At 46.6% G+C, this 17,856-nt stretch overlaps 1 protein-coding gene across 3 annotated transcripts in view; it reads right to left on the bottom strand.

Annotated features, from left to right (window-relative positions):
• Nucleotides 1-6,783: 6,783 nt before the first annotated feature.
• The window catches only part of RBM39 (RNA binding motif protein 39), a 48,082-nt gene continuing 37,009 nt past the window's right edge, over nucleotides 6,784-17,856 (bottom strand). For 2 of the 3 annotated variants that reach the window (XM_084645773.1, XM_084645772.1), the window contains exons 16-17: nucleotides 7,860-7,938; nucleotides 6,784-7,781 (exon numbers count right to left, since the gene is read on the bottom strand). In XM_084645773.1, coding sequence (XP_084501899.1) covers nucleotides 7,681-7,781; nucleotides 7,860-7,938 — 180 coding nt within the window. In that variant the 3' untranslated portion in view covers nucleotides 6,784-7,680. The remainder of the gene's footprint in view (nucleotides 7,782-7,859; nucleotides 7,939-17,856) is intronic. The other variant, XM_084645774.1, reaches the window with a different exon arrangement.

Raw genomic sequence — 17,856 nt, 5'->3', positions numbered from 1 at the left:
TAACAGCTCATCCACCTGTGGCATTATGTAAGCATCAAGCTGTGGCGAACTGATCTTAAGAAAGCTGAGACAGAATTGGAATGTACCATCCGCTTTGGGGACCAGGACTATAAAGGTCCTCCAGTCACTCTTGGACTCCACGCTGACCCCCATTCTCTGTATTGCCTGCACCTCTACTTAGACCATGTCCCACATCCTTTTGGGCAAGGGCTGAGAATTTTCTCTAATCAGTTGTCCTAGTGCCCTCTTCAGATGATGATGTATGACATACTGTGTTCTCCATGAGCCTGGGGAGAATGTATCAAAGTCTTACATAAGAACAGTCATACTGGGTCACAGCAATGGTCCATCCAGCCCAGTATCCTGGATTCCAACAGTGGCCAATGACAGGTGTGTCAGAAGGAATGAACAGAACAGTAGATCATCAATAGGTCATCAAATGATCCATCCCCTGTCATCCGGTCCCAGCTTCTGTCAGTCTAGGGATACTCAGATCATGGTGTTGCATCCCTGCCCATCCTGGCTAATAGCCATTGATGGACCTATCCTCCAGGAACTTATTTCTTTTTTTGAAGCTGTTATAGATTTGGCCTTCACAACATCCCCTTGCAAAAAGAGTTCCACAGGTTGACTGTGCGTTACGTGAAGTAGTATGTTCTGCCTGTTAATTTCATTGGGTGACCCCTAGATCTTCTGTTACATGAAGGAGTAAACATTTTCTTATTCACTTTCTCCACATCAGTCAAGATTTTAATAGACCTCTAACACATTCTCCCCCCCATCATCTTTTTTCCAAGCTGAATAGTCCCAATCTTTTTAATCTCTCCTCCTACAGAAGCTGTTCCATACCCTCAACCATTTTTGTTGCTCTTCTATGTACCTTTTCCAATATATCTTTTTTGAGATGTGGCGACCAGATCTGCACACCGTGTACAAGATGTGAGTGTACCATGGATTTAGATAGAATAAGGCTCTCAATTAATTGCAGTTCTCACACAATTAACTAAAAAAAATCAATTAAAGAATAATCCAGATTAATCGCCGTTTTAATCACACTATTAAGCAACAGAACACCAAGTGAAATGTATTAAATATTTTTGAATGTTTTTCTACATTTTCAAATATATTGATTTCAATTACAACACAGAATACAGTGTACAGTGCTCACTTCATATTTCTGATTACTAATATTTGCACTCAAAATGATAAGAGTCTTTCAATTCACCTCATACAAGTACATTAGTGCAATCTCTTTATTGTGAAAGTGCAACTTACAAATGTAGATTTTTCTTTTTGGTTACATACCTGCACTCAAAACAATGCATCTGAAGAAGTGGATTTTTTACCCACAAAAGCTTATGCCCAAATAAATCTGTTAGTCTTTAATGTGTCACCGGACTCCCCGTTGTTATTGTAAAGAAGCAGCAAGCAGCATAACCTCCTACAAATGTAAGCAAACTTGTTTGTGTGAGCAATTGGCTGAACAAGGAGGACAGAGTGGACTTGTCAGCTCTGAAGTTTTACATTGTTTTATTTTTGAATGCAGGTTTGTTTTTTTACCTAGTTCTACATTTGTAAATTCAACTTTCATGATAAAGAGATTGCACTACAGTACTTGCAATGGAGGAATTGAAAAATAGTTTTTTTATAATGCAAATATTTGTAATAAAAAAATGAGCACTGTGCACTTCATATTGTTGTAATTGAAATCAATAGTTCAAAATTTAGAAAACATCCAAAAATATGTAACTAACAGTATTCTATTAACAGCACAATTAACCCACCCAACAATATTGTTAACCTATCCAACTATACTCTTAGCCCAGAAGCAGCTGTCCTATCTCGGGGCCTCTCCTTCTGCCCCTCCACCCCCACGAACATGATACAGTTCTGTGGTGACCTAGAATCCCATTTTCGACATCTCCGACTCAAGGAATATTTCCAACACACCTCTGAACAACATACTAATCCACAGAAACCTCCCTACCAACACTAAAAAAAGAAGGATTCTAGGTGGACTCCTCCTGAAGGTCGAAACAGCAGACTGGACTTCTACATAGAATGCTTCCGCCGACGTGCACGAGCTGAAATTGTGGAAAAGCAGCATCACTTGCCCCACAACCTCAGCTGTGCAGAACATAATGCCATCCACAGCCTCAGAAACAACTCTGACATCATAATCAAAAAGGCTGACAAAGGAGGTGCTGTTGTCATCATGAATAAGTTGGAATATGAACAAGAGGCTGCTCGGCAGCTCTCCAACACCACTTTCTACAAGCCATTACCCTCTGATCCCACTGAGAGTTACCAAAAGAAACTACAGCATTTGCTCAAGAAACTCCCTGAAAAAGCACAAGATCAAATCCGCACAGACACACCCCTGGAACCTCGACCTGGGATATTCTATCTACTACCCAAGATCCATAAACCTGGAAATCCTGGGCGCCCCATCATCTCAAGCATTGGCACCCTGACAACAGGATTGTCTGGCTAGGTAGACTCCCTCCTCAGGCCCTACGCTACCAGCACTCCCAGTTACCTTCGAGGCACCACTGACTTCCTCAGGAAACTACAATCTATCGGTGATCTTCCTGATAACACCATCCTGGCCACTACGGATGTAGAAGCCCTCTACACCAACATTCCACACAAAGATGGACTACAAGCCGTCAAGAACACTATCCCCGATAATGTCACGGCTAACCTAGTGGCTGAACTTTGTGACTTTGTCCTCACCCATAACTATTTTACATTTGGGGACAATGTATACCTTCAAATCAGCGGCACTGCTATGAGTACCCGCATGGCCCCACAGTATGCCAACATTTTTATGGCTGACTGAGAACACCACCTCCTCAGCTCTCGTCCCCTAACGCCCCAACTCTACTTGCGCTATATTGATGACATCATCATCTGGACCCATGGAAAAGAAGCCCGTGAGGAATTCCACCATGATTTCAACAATTTCCATCCCACCATCAACCTCAGCCTGGTCCAGTCCACACAAGAGATCCACTTCCTGGACATTACAGTGCTAATAAACGATGGTCACATAAACACCACCCTATACCGGAAACCTACTGACCGCTATTCCTACCTACATGCCTCCAGCTTTCACCCTGACCACACCACACGATCCATTGTCTACAGCCAAGCTATGCGATACAACTGCATTTGCTCCAACCCCTCAGACAGAGAAACACCTACAAGATCTCTATCAAGCATTCTTACAACTACAGTACCCACCTGCTGAAGTGAAGAAACAGACTGACAGAGCCAGAAGAGTTCCCAGAAGTCACCTACTGCAGGACAGGCCTAACAAAGAAAACAACAACGCCACTAGCCGTCACCTTCAGCCCCTCAACTAAAACCCCTCCAACGCATTATCAAGGATCTACAACCTATCCTGAAGGATGACCCAACACTCTCACAGATCTTGGGAGACAGGCCAGTCCTTGCTTACAGACAGCCCCCCAACCTGAAGCGAATACTTACCCGCAACCACATACCACACAACAGAACCACTAACCCAAGAACCTATCCTTGCAACAAAGCCCATTGCCAACTGTGCCCACATATCTATTCAGGGGACACCATCACAGGGCCTAATAACATCAGCCACACTATCAGAGGCTTGTTCACCTGCACATCTACCAATGTGATCTATGCCATCATGTGCCAGCAATGCCCCTCTGCCATGTACATTGGTCAAACTGGACAGTCTCTACGTAAAAGAATAAATGGACACAAATCAGATGTCAAGAATTATAACATTCATAAACCAGTTGGAGAACACTTCAATCTCTCTGGTCACGCCATTACAGACATGAAAGTTACGATATTACAACAGAAAAACTTCAAATCCAGACTCCAGCGAGAGACTGCTGAATTGGAATTCATTTGCAAATTGGATACAATTAACTTAGGCTTGAATAGAGACTGGGAGTGGCTAAGTCATTATGCAAGGTAACCTATTTCCCCTTGTTTTTTCCTATCTCCCCCCCCGGCGCTTCCTCAGACCTTCTTGTTAAACCCTGGATTTGTGCTGGAAATGGCCCACCTTGATTATCATACACATTGTAAGGAGAGTGATCACTTTACATAAGCTATTACCAGCAGGAGAGTGGGGTGGGGGGAGAGAAAACCTTTTGTAGTGATAATCACCCATTTTTTCATGGTTTGTGTGTATAAAAATGTCTTCTGTATTTTCCACAGTATGCATCCAATGAAGTGAGCTGTAGCTCACGAAAGCTTATGCTCAAATAAATTGGTTAGTATCTAAGGTGCCACAAGTACTCCTTTTCTTTTTGCGGATACAGACTAACACAGCTGTTACTCTGAAACCTTTTAATCACTTGACAGCCCTAATATAGAGGCATTATGATATTTTCTGTCTTATTATCTACCCCTTTCCTAATGGTTCCGAACATTGTTACCTTTTTTGACTGCCACTGCACACTGAGTGGATGTTTTCAGAGAATTACCCCGTGACTCCAAGATCTCTTTGAGTGGTAACAGCTAATTTAGACCCCATTATTTCATATGTATAGCTGGGATTATATTTTCCAATGTGCATTACTTTGCATTTATCACTATTGAATTTCATCTGCCATTTTGTTGCCCAGTCACCCAGTTTTGTGAGATCCCTTTGTAACTCTTCGCTGTCAGCTTTGACCTTAACTATCTTGAGTAATTTTTTATTGTCTCAAACTTTGCCCCCTCATTGTTTACCCCTTTTTCCAGATGATTTAACAGCACTGGTTCCAGCCTCCCATCTGTTTGCTCCACTGCCACTAGCCTGCAGTTTCTCCAGCAGGATCTAGAGATTACCTCCATGGGACAGGGCTCCACTGAGGATCAGACCCTAGAGTTAAGTCTGTGAGTACATGTCAAAACCTGACTGGCACAGCTAGAAAAGCTGCCACCACAACCAGTAGGGGCACAACATTCAGGGCTGGGGTAAACATTCATCACTAAGGTCCCCAAACTTCTTTAGTTCACCACCCGGTTTCACTGGATCCCATTGGTTATGGTTCTTCCTGTGCCTGTGGGACTTACAATGTGCTGTGTCCCCTTGTGCTGAGCTGGTGGAAGGAATGTCCAGTTTCTTGGACCTGGAGGAAGCCATGCTTATTGGACTGCTTCCTAATCTCCCAACTGGGTCCTACCATGGGGGTGGGTCTGCCAGCCAGAGTCAGATGTAGCATCAGGAGACACATTCCTCACTGAATCAGGCTGATGTCTGGGGGAGGGGTTCCCTGGCCTGGGTCCAAATGCCATCTCCATGAAATACTTCCAGAGACAAAGTGCTCAGCCTTCTCAGGTACATCTGGGGAAGGACTGGTAAATACCGCACCTAGTTGACAGAGAAGAATCATGGGCAGGAGGCAGAGAGTTTGAAGCCTGGAGTTCTGGCCATAGTCTGGTACCTGAACAGTGGTACAAGTAAACTCCCTGAAGTCTTCTCTAACTCGCTGTTAAAAAACTAGTTACCACTATAACAAGGGGGGGAAAACAACACTACTACACCTACAGTTAAAACCATTTATAACTGTAATCAGAAACAAGGACACTGAAGGTTCTGATCCAGACCATGTGCTGGTGAGAAGAGACTGGAGATGTGGTTCCCCCACCATCGCCTTGATGGAAGCACAAGGCAAGTCAGGGTGCATGTGCAGATCAACTGACACTTGAAAATTCTCTGACCCCAGGTACAGGGTTCGCATGCGTAAACCACAATGGAGTACAATAGGGACCATCACTCAAAGAAAAAACTCGTCTCCTTTTGCTCTTCCTCATCTTTCTCTCCCCATCAGTTTGGTTTCTCTTTGGTTTTATCCAAATGAGTTTGCATCAACTTAAAGCTGTGGTTTCTTTTAAAACTGATTTGGTTAAATCAGTCCTAAACTAGAATGAGTGTCCACACAGGTTACAGTGGTACGGCTTAAACAGATTCCTAATCAACAGAAGCAAGCCTACTGTAAACTAAAAATAGCATCCACACAGCCTTTTGCACCTGTTTTATGTCATTTCAGTTAAACTGACATGACCCCCTTGCACGGATGAGCCCTTAGCTGGAAATGAGGAGCACCTCTGCAACATGACAAGCCAACTCTCCACATGCTCCAGCAGACCAGGGCCAAAATTTACTTTTACTGCCTGTAACAGGTACCTAAGTTACAAAAAAGTACAGTAACACTGCTGCTTTTGGAGAGTTGAAATGCTACTCCATCACCTTATGCAGTACTGCAGCATATTAATAAAATTATTAAAGTAGGGGTCAAAAACAAGAAAAACTACCCTGTTAGACACCCGTGGTGCCTTCAACTCAGCACATAAAAGGGTGTGTTTGGTTACCTAGGTCAACTGTATCCATCCCTACACTTATATCATGCTCTTCACTGTACTTGATAAACAAGCCTCAGCACCCCGGACAACTAGTTACTCCTGGAAAAGAGAAAAAGGTAGCAACTTGCCTAAATCCACACACCGTGTCAGTGACAGAGATGGGATAGGAGTGCAAGAGATCTTGACTCCCAGACCTTGCCCACATCTACGAAACTTTGAAGCCTACTTAACTACACGGTGGTTGCGTAATTAACACACACTAGCTGTTGACATGCCAACTTACACCCAGAGAGAAAATACTTTTAGAGTAATGCTAATTTCCTAGCATTTGAAGGAGAACGCCACCATTCTCACTCCAATTTTTCCATTTATGCTGCCTGTAGTCCTAAATCAGATTCAGCTGAAACATAAAGCTTCTGGAGGCCTTTTTAAGAGAATTTTATTTTTGAGTGGTTCTTACAAAGATTGTTGCAATATGAAAGTCATTTGTTTGATAGAAATATCAAGCTGTCTTGTCAAACACACTGAAGTAACCCAAAAATATATTTCAGAGCTCACAGAGCTTAAAAAGAGCAAAGATTATATGCAACCAGACAAAACATATTTCTGCATTTTCTACTTATTCTTAGGCTTTGCTGAGTATCATTAAACTGTGCACACTACCTGTATTCAATTCAACTTTTCTCTGGAAATGCAGGGAGTGTTTTGTTTGGAACCCTAGACACACCTCACACAGTATTTACAAAGAAACTTTTACAGATACATCAATCAAAAGTTGCCATCAAGAAATAAAACGCTTGAATCCTCCCATTCTTATCAACTGTTCAGCATAAAACAAGCTGTGTAGCTGACCAAAACCAGCTCCTTCGGTAGCCTTTTGAATTCTCCATTTATACAAAACACTAAATATGTCCCTTCATAAATTCTATCGGATATTGACCTTTAACAGAGCACCTATATTTAGTGAAATGTAAAATGTAATTACTGCATTAAAAGAAAGGCTTGTGAAACATTAAAAATGTCATTATGTCCCATCTGCCTTTTACAGAAAATTCGTTTCTATGAGCTACTTCTCAGTTCCTACAGAACACCTTAGTAAATGTACAAGAATTACAAGGCAGAACAATAAGTCAACAGCTTTGTACACAGTGGGAATGCTAGTTAGGGAGAATGAGCACACTGCATTCCTGCTTACTCAGTTTATATTTTTTAAAGGTAACGGGAAGTGTACACAAAATGACATTAAACCCTTTCCTTTAGTTTTATCTAAATAAAAGATAACTCAATTTTCCTCCAAAAAATAGTTATATACAAAAATGATGAAATCCATCTTCATCGTCGAACAGGAACCAGTAGCTGGGTCGCAGTCATGGAATCAGGGAAAAGATTGTGGTATGTTGGAAGAGGTACATACGCTGCTGTAATCATTTTACCTAATCAAAAGATAAAAAGATGTTTTTAATGTCTTAGTCTATAATGAGAACTCAGGTCTTTAAGCAGCCTTTACTCACCTGCAAACCACCTTCCATGCAATGCATTGACAGCTGCAATGGCAGCAGCGATTGAAGGGCATTTGACGTACACATTGCCCTAAAATAAAAAACAGTGTTAGTCTCTGAGGTGCGTGACAACTTCCCCCCCTAATTACATTGGTTTTTCACATTGTATGTTTGAAGGAACCTCCCCCACACACCTATTGGAGAGCTAGCAACATCAGTGTCAGCAGGGATATTCTTAATTCTTGGGAAAAAATGGTTACCCACCTTTTTTGTAACTGCTGTTCTTAGAGATTAATTGCTCATGTCCATTACATTCTAGGTGTGTGCGCGCCCATGTGCACAGTTGTCAGACACTCTTACCTTAGCAGTATCCACAGGGTCGGCTGTGGCGCCCTCTGGTGTGCCACATTCACGCATTGGTATATCAGGCGCCGGCAGTCGTCCCTTCTTGCCAGCAACTCTGACAGAAGGGCAGGAGGCTGGGGAATGGAATGAACATGAGCAACACATCTGAAGAATGACAGTTACAAAAAAGGTGAGTAACTGTTTTTTCTTCAAGTGCTTGCTCATGTCGATTCCATTCTAGGTGACTTAAGCAGTATCTATGGAAGTGGGCTTGCAGTTCACGGTCTTGCAGCTTGCAGCACCATTCTACCAAAGCCAGCATCATCTCAAGCTTGTTGGGTAAGCGTGTAGTGAGATGTGAACGTGTGAATGGATGACCAGGGAGCGGTTCTGCAGATATCTTGAATGGTCACTTGGACCAGGAAGGCCGCTGACAAGGCCTGCGCTCTAGTTGAGTGAGTAGTTACAATCGCCAGCAGAGGCACCTGTGTCTGATCATAGCAGAAACGGATGTACGCGGTGATCCAAGATGAAATTCTCTGGGTGGACACCCGGACAACCTTTCATCCTATCTGCCACCATGACAAACTGAGTCAACTTGCAAAATGGAAACCAGCAAAAGGAAGTATTTCTTCACACAATGCACAGTCAACCTGTGGAACACTCTGCCAGAGGATGTTGTGAAGGCCAAAACTATAACAGGGTTAAAAAAAACTAGATAAATTCATAGAGGATAGGTCCATCAATGGCTATTAGCCAGGATGGGCAAGGATGGTGTCCCTAGCTTCTGTTTGCCAGAAGCTGGGAATGAGCGACAGAGAACAGATCACTTGATGATTACCTGTTCATTCCCTCTGGGGCACCTGGCATTGGCCACTGTCAGAAGACAGGATTCTGGACTAGATGGACCTTTGGTCTGACATAGTATGGCCATTCTTAAGTTCTTATCGTTTGGTCCTTTCGACGTAGAAGCCTAGCATACTCCTGACATCCAGGGACTGCAACCTACACTCCTCCTCAGACTTAAGAGATCTGGCCAGTGGCATCAGGGACAACACTGACAGGTCCATAAGCGTGTTGAACCAGTGCTGCTGACGCAAAGACAGGGAAATCAGAATGGTCTTGGTCTTGTCCTGCTTGACCTTCATGAGGATCTTGTGGAGCAGCAGCACCTGAGGGAAAGCATACATCAGAGCCCTGGACCACAGGAGTAGAAAGGTGCCGGACAGGGACTCCCTGTCCATCTCCAGGAACAAGCAGAACAGATGGCACTTCCTGTTCTGGCAAGCCACAAACAGGTCCGCACCTGGGGAGACTGCCACTTCTGGGAGATCTGGTTGACCACATTGGGATGGAGAGACCACTCGTGGCAAGATGAGAAGATTCTGTTGAGGTGATTCGCCAAAACATTCCTGGTTCTGGGCAGGTGCACTTCCCTACATGCTGCACATGAATCCCAGAGCCAGGGGGCTTCCTGGCAAAGGGCTGATGACCCGGCTCTGCCTTGTTTGTTGATATAAAACATTGTGGCGGTGTTGTCAGTCAGGACTTGGACCACCTTGCCTTGCAACTGGAACCAAAAAGCCTGGTGAACTGCCCAGAGCTCCCTGACATTTATGTGGAGGGAACAGTGGACCCTTGACCAGTGGCCTTGTATACTCAGCCCTCCTAGGTGGCCTCCCCATCCTAGTTCCGAGGCATCGGACACCAGAGTGAACGACGGGGCTGCGAAGGAAACTCCTTGCAAGACGGATACTGGGTCCAGTCTCCATGCCAGAGATGCCCGAACGTGGTCCAGCACCTTGATTACCAAGTCCAGGTTTTGCCTCTTGGGGATGTAGACTGACGCCAACCACGCCTGCAGCGGGCGGAGATGGATCTGGGCATGGCGGACCACGTAAGTATAGGCTGCCATATGACCTAACAACTTGAGGCAGGTGTGGGCAGTGGTGAGCCTATTATCCCCTCACATGGGAGATTACATCCGACCTGGCTCAGAAGCGGGACTCTGGAAGAAATGCCCTTGCCCACGTGGAGTCAAGAACCACCCCGATGAACTCTATCAATTGCACTGGTACAAGGGTTGACTTCTTCCGTTCACTAACAGGCCCAAGTTGCAGCACGTGGCTCACACCAGATCAAGGCTGCTCTGCATGTGATCCCATGATCTGCCCTTGATGAGCCAATCAAGATAAGGATAGACCTGGACCACCTGGCATCTCAGGTAAGTGGCTACTAGGACCATGCATTTTGTAAAGACCCACGGGGCCAAAGACAGGCCAGAAGGGAGCACTGTAAACTGGAAATGGTGCTGGTCCACCATGAAGCGAAGAAACTACCTGTGTCCTGGAAAGACAGAGATATGGAAATAAGTGTCCCTCAAGTCAAGAACAGCATACCAGTCTCCCAAATCTAGGGAAGGAATGATGGAGGCCAGGGATATCATGTGAAATTTTAACTTCTTGAGGTATTAAACGGTTGCAGATCCAGAATGGGACATAGGCTCCCCCCATCCCCTTTGCCCTTATTTCCTGATCCAGAAGGCAGTGGGAGTAGAACCCTTTCCCCCCACTCAGTTCCTAGGTTCCTCCCCCCCAGTTGCAATAGGTTGTTTTCCTCCTGAACAAGGAGTTCTTGTGAGAAGTGTCCCTGAAGAGGGACGTAGAAGGGGGGGGCTGAAAATTGGAGGGCATTAACTGATGACACGATGTCTAACACCCAATGGTCCGAGATGACCCTCGACCCGAATGGAAGGGACAGAGGCAGTTGAAGTAAAGATGGCAGATCCGGGGAGCTGACTGGTGCATTGCTCTTGAGCGCTCCCTCAAAATGACCACTTCTGGCCTCCGTGGTGTCTTGCTGGGCCAGGCTGCACCAGAGAGGGAGGATGAAGGGTGGCAGCAACTAAACCAGTGTCCCTTCTCCTTGCAAGTCCCTGCTGAGGCTGCCACTGCCCTGGTGACGGGAGTAGCTGGAATGGCTGCAGTGCAGACTGAAGAGTATGCACCCCCAGTGAGCGGAGGGTGGCCCCAGCGTCCTTTAGACCGCGCAGTCTTGTGTCCATTTAGTCAAAAAACAGGCCAACTCCAACAAACGGGAGGTCCTGAATAAAGGCCTGCATCTCCTGGGACAGTTCACCATAGCCTCTAACTCTTGGGCGGCCTCCTGGACATAAAGTCCTTAAACTTGAGGAGGGAGTTCCACAAATTAAAATAAGGCCTCAAAAGGGCCTGGTGGTTTGCCACCCGGAACTAGGAGATTAGCCATGGAATAAATTGCGTGTCCAAAAAGGTCCAGTCTTTTGGCCTCCTTATGTTTGGGGGTGGAACTGACCAGCCCCTGGTTGTCCTTTTCGTTGCCTGCGGACACAACTAATGACTGTGGGTGGATGTTTAAGTATTCAAATCCCTTTGCGGGGACAAAATGCTTCATTTCTGCCCTCTTGGAAGTGGGTGGGAATGAGAACGGGGTATGCCAGATGGTCTTAGGAATATTCAGGACCCCTTTGTGCACCAGGAGTGCGACACAAGCAGTAGTGGACGCGGAGAGCACAATGAATAATGTGTCTAATTGCTCTGCCATTTCCTCCGCCTTGAGGCCCAAGTTGGTGGCCACCCGGCAGACCACTGCTTGATGCTCTCTGAAGTCACGTGGTGGGCTAGCCCAGAAAGGCCCGGCCACTGCCTCGTCCAGAAAGGAGGATGACTGGACTACCTGGGGAGGGCCCAAGATGTCTTCCCCTGCCGGGAAAGGCGGTCTCGGGGTGGGCATCTGTTCCTCCATCGCAGTGCCCACTGGTGCCTCCTGCACCAAGCCCAGTGCTGTCGGCGCGGACTGTGGTTCGTCCAATGCGGCGACCGAGGACTGGTAGGACTTGGGCATCGGCATAATGGGTATGCCCGAGGTGTTCCAATAGGGTCACTGTGTTGGTCACTGGCCCTGCTACCAGGTCTGCATCACCACAGCGGATGCACCTTCCAGAGCCTAGTCGCAATGCTGTGTAGGTGAGGGGCTGAATTCCCTCTCCATGCCAGAGAAGTCCTTTTCCTCCAGAGACCATGGCAGGGCTGTCAAGGCTGGGGTCTGGCAGCTAACCGTCGCCGCGTGTGACCAGTGCCTGGAATGGTCCGACCGCTGCTGGGAGTAGGGGGAGCTGCACTGAGTTGAGGAGCATCCCCGAGGTCTTGGTGACGGTGACCATCAATGCTAAGACGACTGGTGTCTCTCTCTAGGTGAGTCCTAGTGTGAGGGTGGAGACCGGCAAAGTGGTGCCAGAGACCTGTAGCAGTGAACTGATGACTTGGGCAGACGTGGAGACCAATGGCGTGGCGACACAGGGCTCTGCCTTGGCTCCAGAGAACAGTGGCGCTTACTTGCCTTCTGGGAGGCCCTCACAGCAAGCCTGCCCTCGTGGGTAACCTTAGCCAGGTCCATCATCGCATGCAGCACCAGCGAGAGCACTTTTTGCTCTCTGGGCACCGGCAGCTGAGAGGGCACTGACTGTGCCATCAGTCTGGGTCCCCTACCACTTCCTGGAGTCAGTGGTGGGTTCCTTACGGGGGTAGTACAAACCAGGGCAGAGCCCCTTTGTGGCTCCAGTGTGGGTGGGCAACCCAAGCAGAGTCCTTTGGCCAATGCCCCTTGATCTGGCTTGCTCAGTGACAGGTCCCTCTTCTTGAGCACCAGCGAAGGGAAGAGTGCCGAGAAGAGCCCAGTGCCAGAGGCGCGCTATGCACCGAAGCCAAAGCACTTGGTGCTGCGTCCAGCTGGCTGTGCAAAGATCGGCCTCCATGAGGCGGGCCCTCAAGTGAATGTTGCGTTCTTTCTGTGTCCTGGGACAAAAGTTCTTACAGATGCCACACGTCTCTTTTATGTGGGATTCCCCTAGGCACTTCAAACAACTGCTGTGCAGGTCAGAGCATGGCTTAAAACAGGAGACCTGGGCATGCCCCACCTGGGGCAAAGTCCCTGCTAGGCTCCTGACTAACTACAACACTTAACTACTTACTAACTAAACTAAACTATTTACAGCTATAGTGCAGAGATCAAGTAGGAGAAAAAACGCTGAGCACTTGCAAAGCAAGGGAAAGGGGTGCTCCATGGGCAGTAAGAAGGAACTAAGAGGGCGTAGGGCGGGCGGTGCCTGATATACCAATGCATGAGTGCGGCACTCCAGAGGGCGCCACAACCGACCCTTCAGATACCGCTAAGGCAAAAACCTCCGACAACTGCATGTGGGCGCACACACCCCTAAAATGGAATCGACACGAGTAAGCACTCAAAGAAGTAGCTAATGCAGAACTAGCACAAAATAAAGGCTAAAATAATTGATGCAGTTCATCGTAGACATGCACTACCAGATTGTAACACCTTTTCAGGATGAAGACACAGTAACTCCCAAAGAAAGACCTTGCAAAATTGATTCAACGCAGTACTCAAAGCAACAGTAAGTAGAAGATAACAATACGCTAGCTGTAGCCTTTGCATAAAGCTTTTTACTTAAAGTTTTAAAAAAGTTTCCTAACCCTTTTCAGTTACTTCTTGAGTACACCGTTTAAGAGCCAGACAACCTCTGCTTCAGGATAATCACTAAGTTCTTCAAATTACTGCCATCATTTCATGGATAATGTTCTAAGTTAACCTATGGGGATGTTGTTCTGGTTTCAAAAAAGAGTAAGTTCATGGAGGATAGGTCCATTAATGGCTATTAGCTAAGGTGGTCAGGGACAAAACCCCACGCTCTGGGTGTTCCTAAACCTCTGACTGCCAGAAGCTGGCTGTGGACAGCAGGGGATGGATCACTCAACAACTGCTCTGTTCTATTCATTCCCTCTGAAAAATGTGGCACCAGCCACTGTCAGAAGACAGAATACTGGGCTAGATGGACCACTGGTCTGCCCCAGTATGGCCATTATGTTCTTATATAAGAAGTACATGGTTGGATTTTCACCCACAGCTCCTAATCACATCAGAGCTTCATGGGAGCTCAGTGCCTCAGAAAGTGAGGCTGCTAATATAAGTACTTCCTCACAGATGTATGTGTCTAATTTAGGCTGGCAAAAAATGGGAGAGAGACTAAGAGGAAGTGCAAGGGTCCTGGGAAGGCTTTGGAGGTGGGGTGAATAAGGTAGACTAGAATCTTATTTTCATTAATGATGGAAGTGCATTCTAGGTGTGAAGTTCTAGGCTGAAGTTTTCTACGTATAAAATTACATACTAGTCCAGATAACATCCAAAAAAAAGTACAATACTTAAAAAACCAAAACAAAACCAAACAAAAAACAAAACAAAAAACCCTAACAACTTCAAAAAACCCAGTGCTGGAGTCTGGAAACAAACAGATAAGGGATCCCAGTCAGTTCTCTGCTGCCACATAATCTATTCTACATAGTGGAGATAGGCAATTTGTGGCCTGTGGGCTGCAGCCAGCTCGCCAGAACATTTATTTGGCCTGTCCATAGGCAGGGTCGCAGCCCCAGAATTATTTTGTTTTACGAGCTGGTTACTGAGGACAGTGTTTTAGTGCTCATGCCTCATACTGCTCTACTTGGCTCCACTTTCCTTACACAGATTCCAACTCCGCCCCACCCCACCTAGCTCCAGTTACTGCATTCCCATCAGCTGATTATTTGAGAGCGGAGAGCCAATCAACTTCTGGCCAAACTTCCACCCCAGCAGTAGCAGGGCACACCTCCGCCAACGGGAGGAAGAAACCAGAGCTGGGTGGCATGGGACGAAACCAAAGCCTGTGTCAATGGGGAACAGAACAGGAGTTCATAAGCTCAGTCGCAATTACACTCACTGGCCCAACCACCTCTGTCATTCACATAGGGAAAGGGCACCACCCTACGTCACCCAGCTCTGGTTACTGCCTTGCCATTGGCTCCCGGCTCCCACAGCCAGATTGTGGACAATCCCCCTCCACTTCCAGCAGTGGGCAAGGCACGCCTCTGCCAGTGGGGAGTTAGTAACCAGAGATGGGTGGCTTAATGGCAGAGTGCTTTCACTGCGGGCATGATGGACGGATGGATAGGCCAAATTTGAGTGGCACTGAGACACAACACGTAGGCTCCACCTCACATGGTGGAGCCCAGGACCACTACAGAGTGCAGGCAAAGTCTCAGAGCAGCAGAGGGGGAAAAAAAAAGTTAACAGGTTTTTATTTCCCATTATTTTCATTTATTAGACCCCAGATGTTTTGCACACTGGAAGAAAGGTTAGTGAAATATTTTTGTTTAAATTTTTTGGATTTAAGAGTGCTACAAGGGGCTGTTATATTTAAGAACTCTTCAGTTTTACACTCAATACACGGTTTATTGTAAATTAACATGCTGTATGGTACCAAATGCAATATTTGTTATGCAATATTGCCCTCTTAAAAAGTTGTATGGCCTGCCAAAGGGTCTTAGTGGATTTAAAGCTGCCCATCCATGCTACATATGTTTATACCACACTCCTCACCATAGTATCTGAGTGACTAATCAAGGCCGTGTTTATTCCTTGACTGCATAACACATATATTAAACACCAGAAGAGATCATCATAATAATCTTACCACCTGCATAACACAAGCCAGAGAATCTCATCTAGTAATTCAAGTCTAACCACTTTTGGTTTCAACAGCATATTTTATAGGGAAATTTCAAATGACAGAGAATCCACCATCTTCCTGGATCGTTTATTCCAATGGTTAATGATCTGCCTGTAGCTGCTTCTTGCTTTCCATCTTTCCCCACAAGAGGGAGTTAATTTGATTACAATGCACTGGAGACAAACCACAGGAATCAGAGACAGAGTCTGGTAAACTAGGCTGCCTGCAGAACAATTCAGCAGTCCAAGGCCAGAAACTAGGAAAGAATATTCTGAGTGGGGCTAGAAAATGACAGGAGTCAAAACCCGGGAAGAAGAGCTGGACCATCTTGAGAACCTACTGAAAACTCATCCTCAGAAATAGAAATGGATTTTACATCAGAGTATTTTCATTTATGTGCCATAGCTGAACGAGGATGGTGATGAAGGGTATTTCACAGTGACAGAATAAATTGGTCCTGTAATGGAATTTGGTCCTGTTGTGCCTCAGAGTACAAAAAAAGGAACATGATGGACACAGAAATGCCATGTAATAATCCAAGAATAGTGACCTGTAATAATTTTATGAACACTATGTGACCTCGTCAGCGAGGTGAAGTTACTGTATGGCAGTAGTGTAGCCTGTCTCTGTATTTGCACTACCTTTCCTAGTACACATAGGAAGGCATTTTAGTCTTGCCAAGGAAGTTGCCAGGCCACGTGAAACTTCATGAAGATTCTGACTTGATTGACAGGTTTGGATTGTAACTAAATCTCCATTTTAGTCCCAAGTATTTTCAGTAAAAGTCACAGACAGGTCACGGAGAGTAAACAAAAGTTCATGGCCCGTGACCTGTCCATGACTTGTATTATATACCCCTTACTGAAACTTTGGGGGGTGGGGTGGGGGCTGGGGGAAGGGATGACAACCAGGGTGCTATGGGGAGCGCTGCGGCTGAGTGCAGCATGTGGCCCAGCACCCCCACTGCTGGGGGTGGGGGAGGAGACGGCCAACAACAGGCAGGGCTTGCAGGCTCCCTACCTGGCTCCCGGAAGCAGCCAGTATGTCCCTGCGGCCAACAGCAGCTGTGGGGGTGGTGCCTGCATGCAGAAGGAACATGCAGAGCTGCCTGGCCACGCCTCCACCTAGTAGGTGAGGGAGGGACATGTTGCTGCTTCCGGGGAGGCCCACTGAGTTAAGCACCGCCAAGAGTCCTCACCCCCTCCTGCACCCCAACCTGCCGCCTCAGTACTGAGCCCCCTTCCGCACCCAGACCCTGCTGCTGCTGGTGGGGGAGTGGCACAGTGGCCCAAGACTGCCCCAGCAGTGGTGGGTGCAGCTGGCCCGGGGGCCACCCAAGCTGCTCAGGCAGCACCCGGGCCAGCCGCAACGGCCACTGCAGAAGTCATGGAGATCCTGGAAAGTCATGAGTTCTGTGACAGACTCGCAGCCTTAATTATAACAGATAGGATCATAAATCATAGAATATCAGGGTTGGAAGGGACCTCAGGAGGTCATCTAATCCAACACCCTGCTCAAAGCAGGACCAATCCCCAATTTTTGCCTCAGATCCCTAAATGGCCCCCTCAAGAATTGAACTCACAACCCTGGGTTTAGCAGGCCAATGCTCAAACCACTGAGATATCCCTCCCAAGCACTTCAGAATGACTCACTCCAACCACGCAGAAAGTCAGCACAAAGAATGCCAAATGTTAACCTGTGGTACCCAGTGGAACCACATGCTTTAGTTCTGTTACTGACAGAGGAAGGGCTATGGGCACATAGGTGGTTATCCCATGTGCTGGGGAACATGAGCTATGTATCAACTTGGGCTTCAGCACCTGGGATAACCACCCATGTGCTGATTTCCCGCAGTGCTGGCCATAATGCTTTCTTCTTGGCATTGGGAAGTTTGCAATCTTGAAACCTGAGGATGTAATGTTGCTATCTCTGGTCTGGGAAACAATGGTGCTATTTTCTTTCTTCCCCTCTCAGTCTAGAGGAAGAGGGCCTCAGAATCAAATCCGGGACTGTATTTGGCTCAAGCTATCAAGGTCTTCTCAGCACTGTATTCCATCTTCCTTACATCTGAAA

The sequence above is a fragment of the Lepidochelys olivacea genome (assembly GCF_965140295.1).
Source record: "Lepidochelys olivacea isolate rLepOli2 genome assembly, chromosome: 13".
NCBI lineage: Eukaryota > Metazoa > Chordata > Testudines > Cheloniidae > Lepidochelys > Lepidochelys olivacea.
Note: the sequence above shows the minus strand (reverse complement) of the source record. Positions and strands in the feature narration are given on the sequence as shown.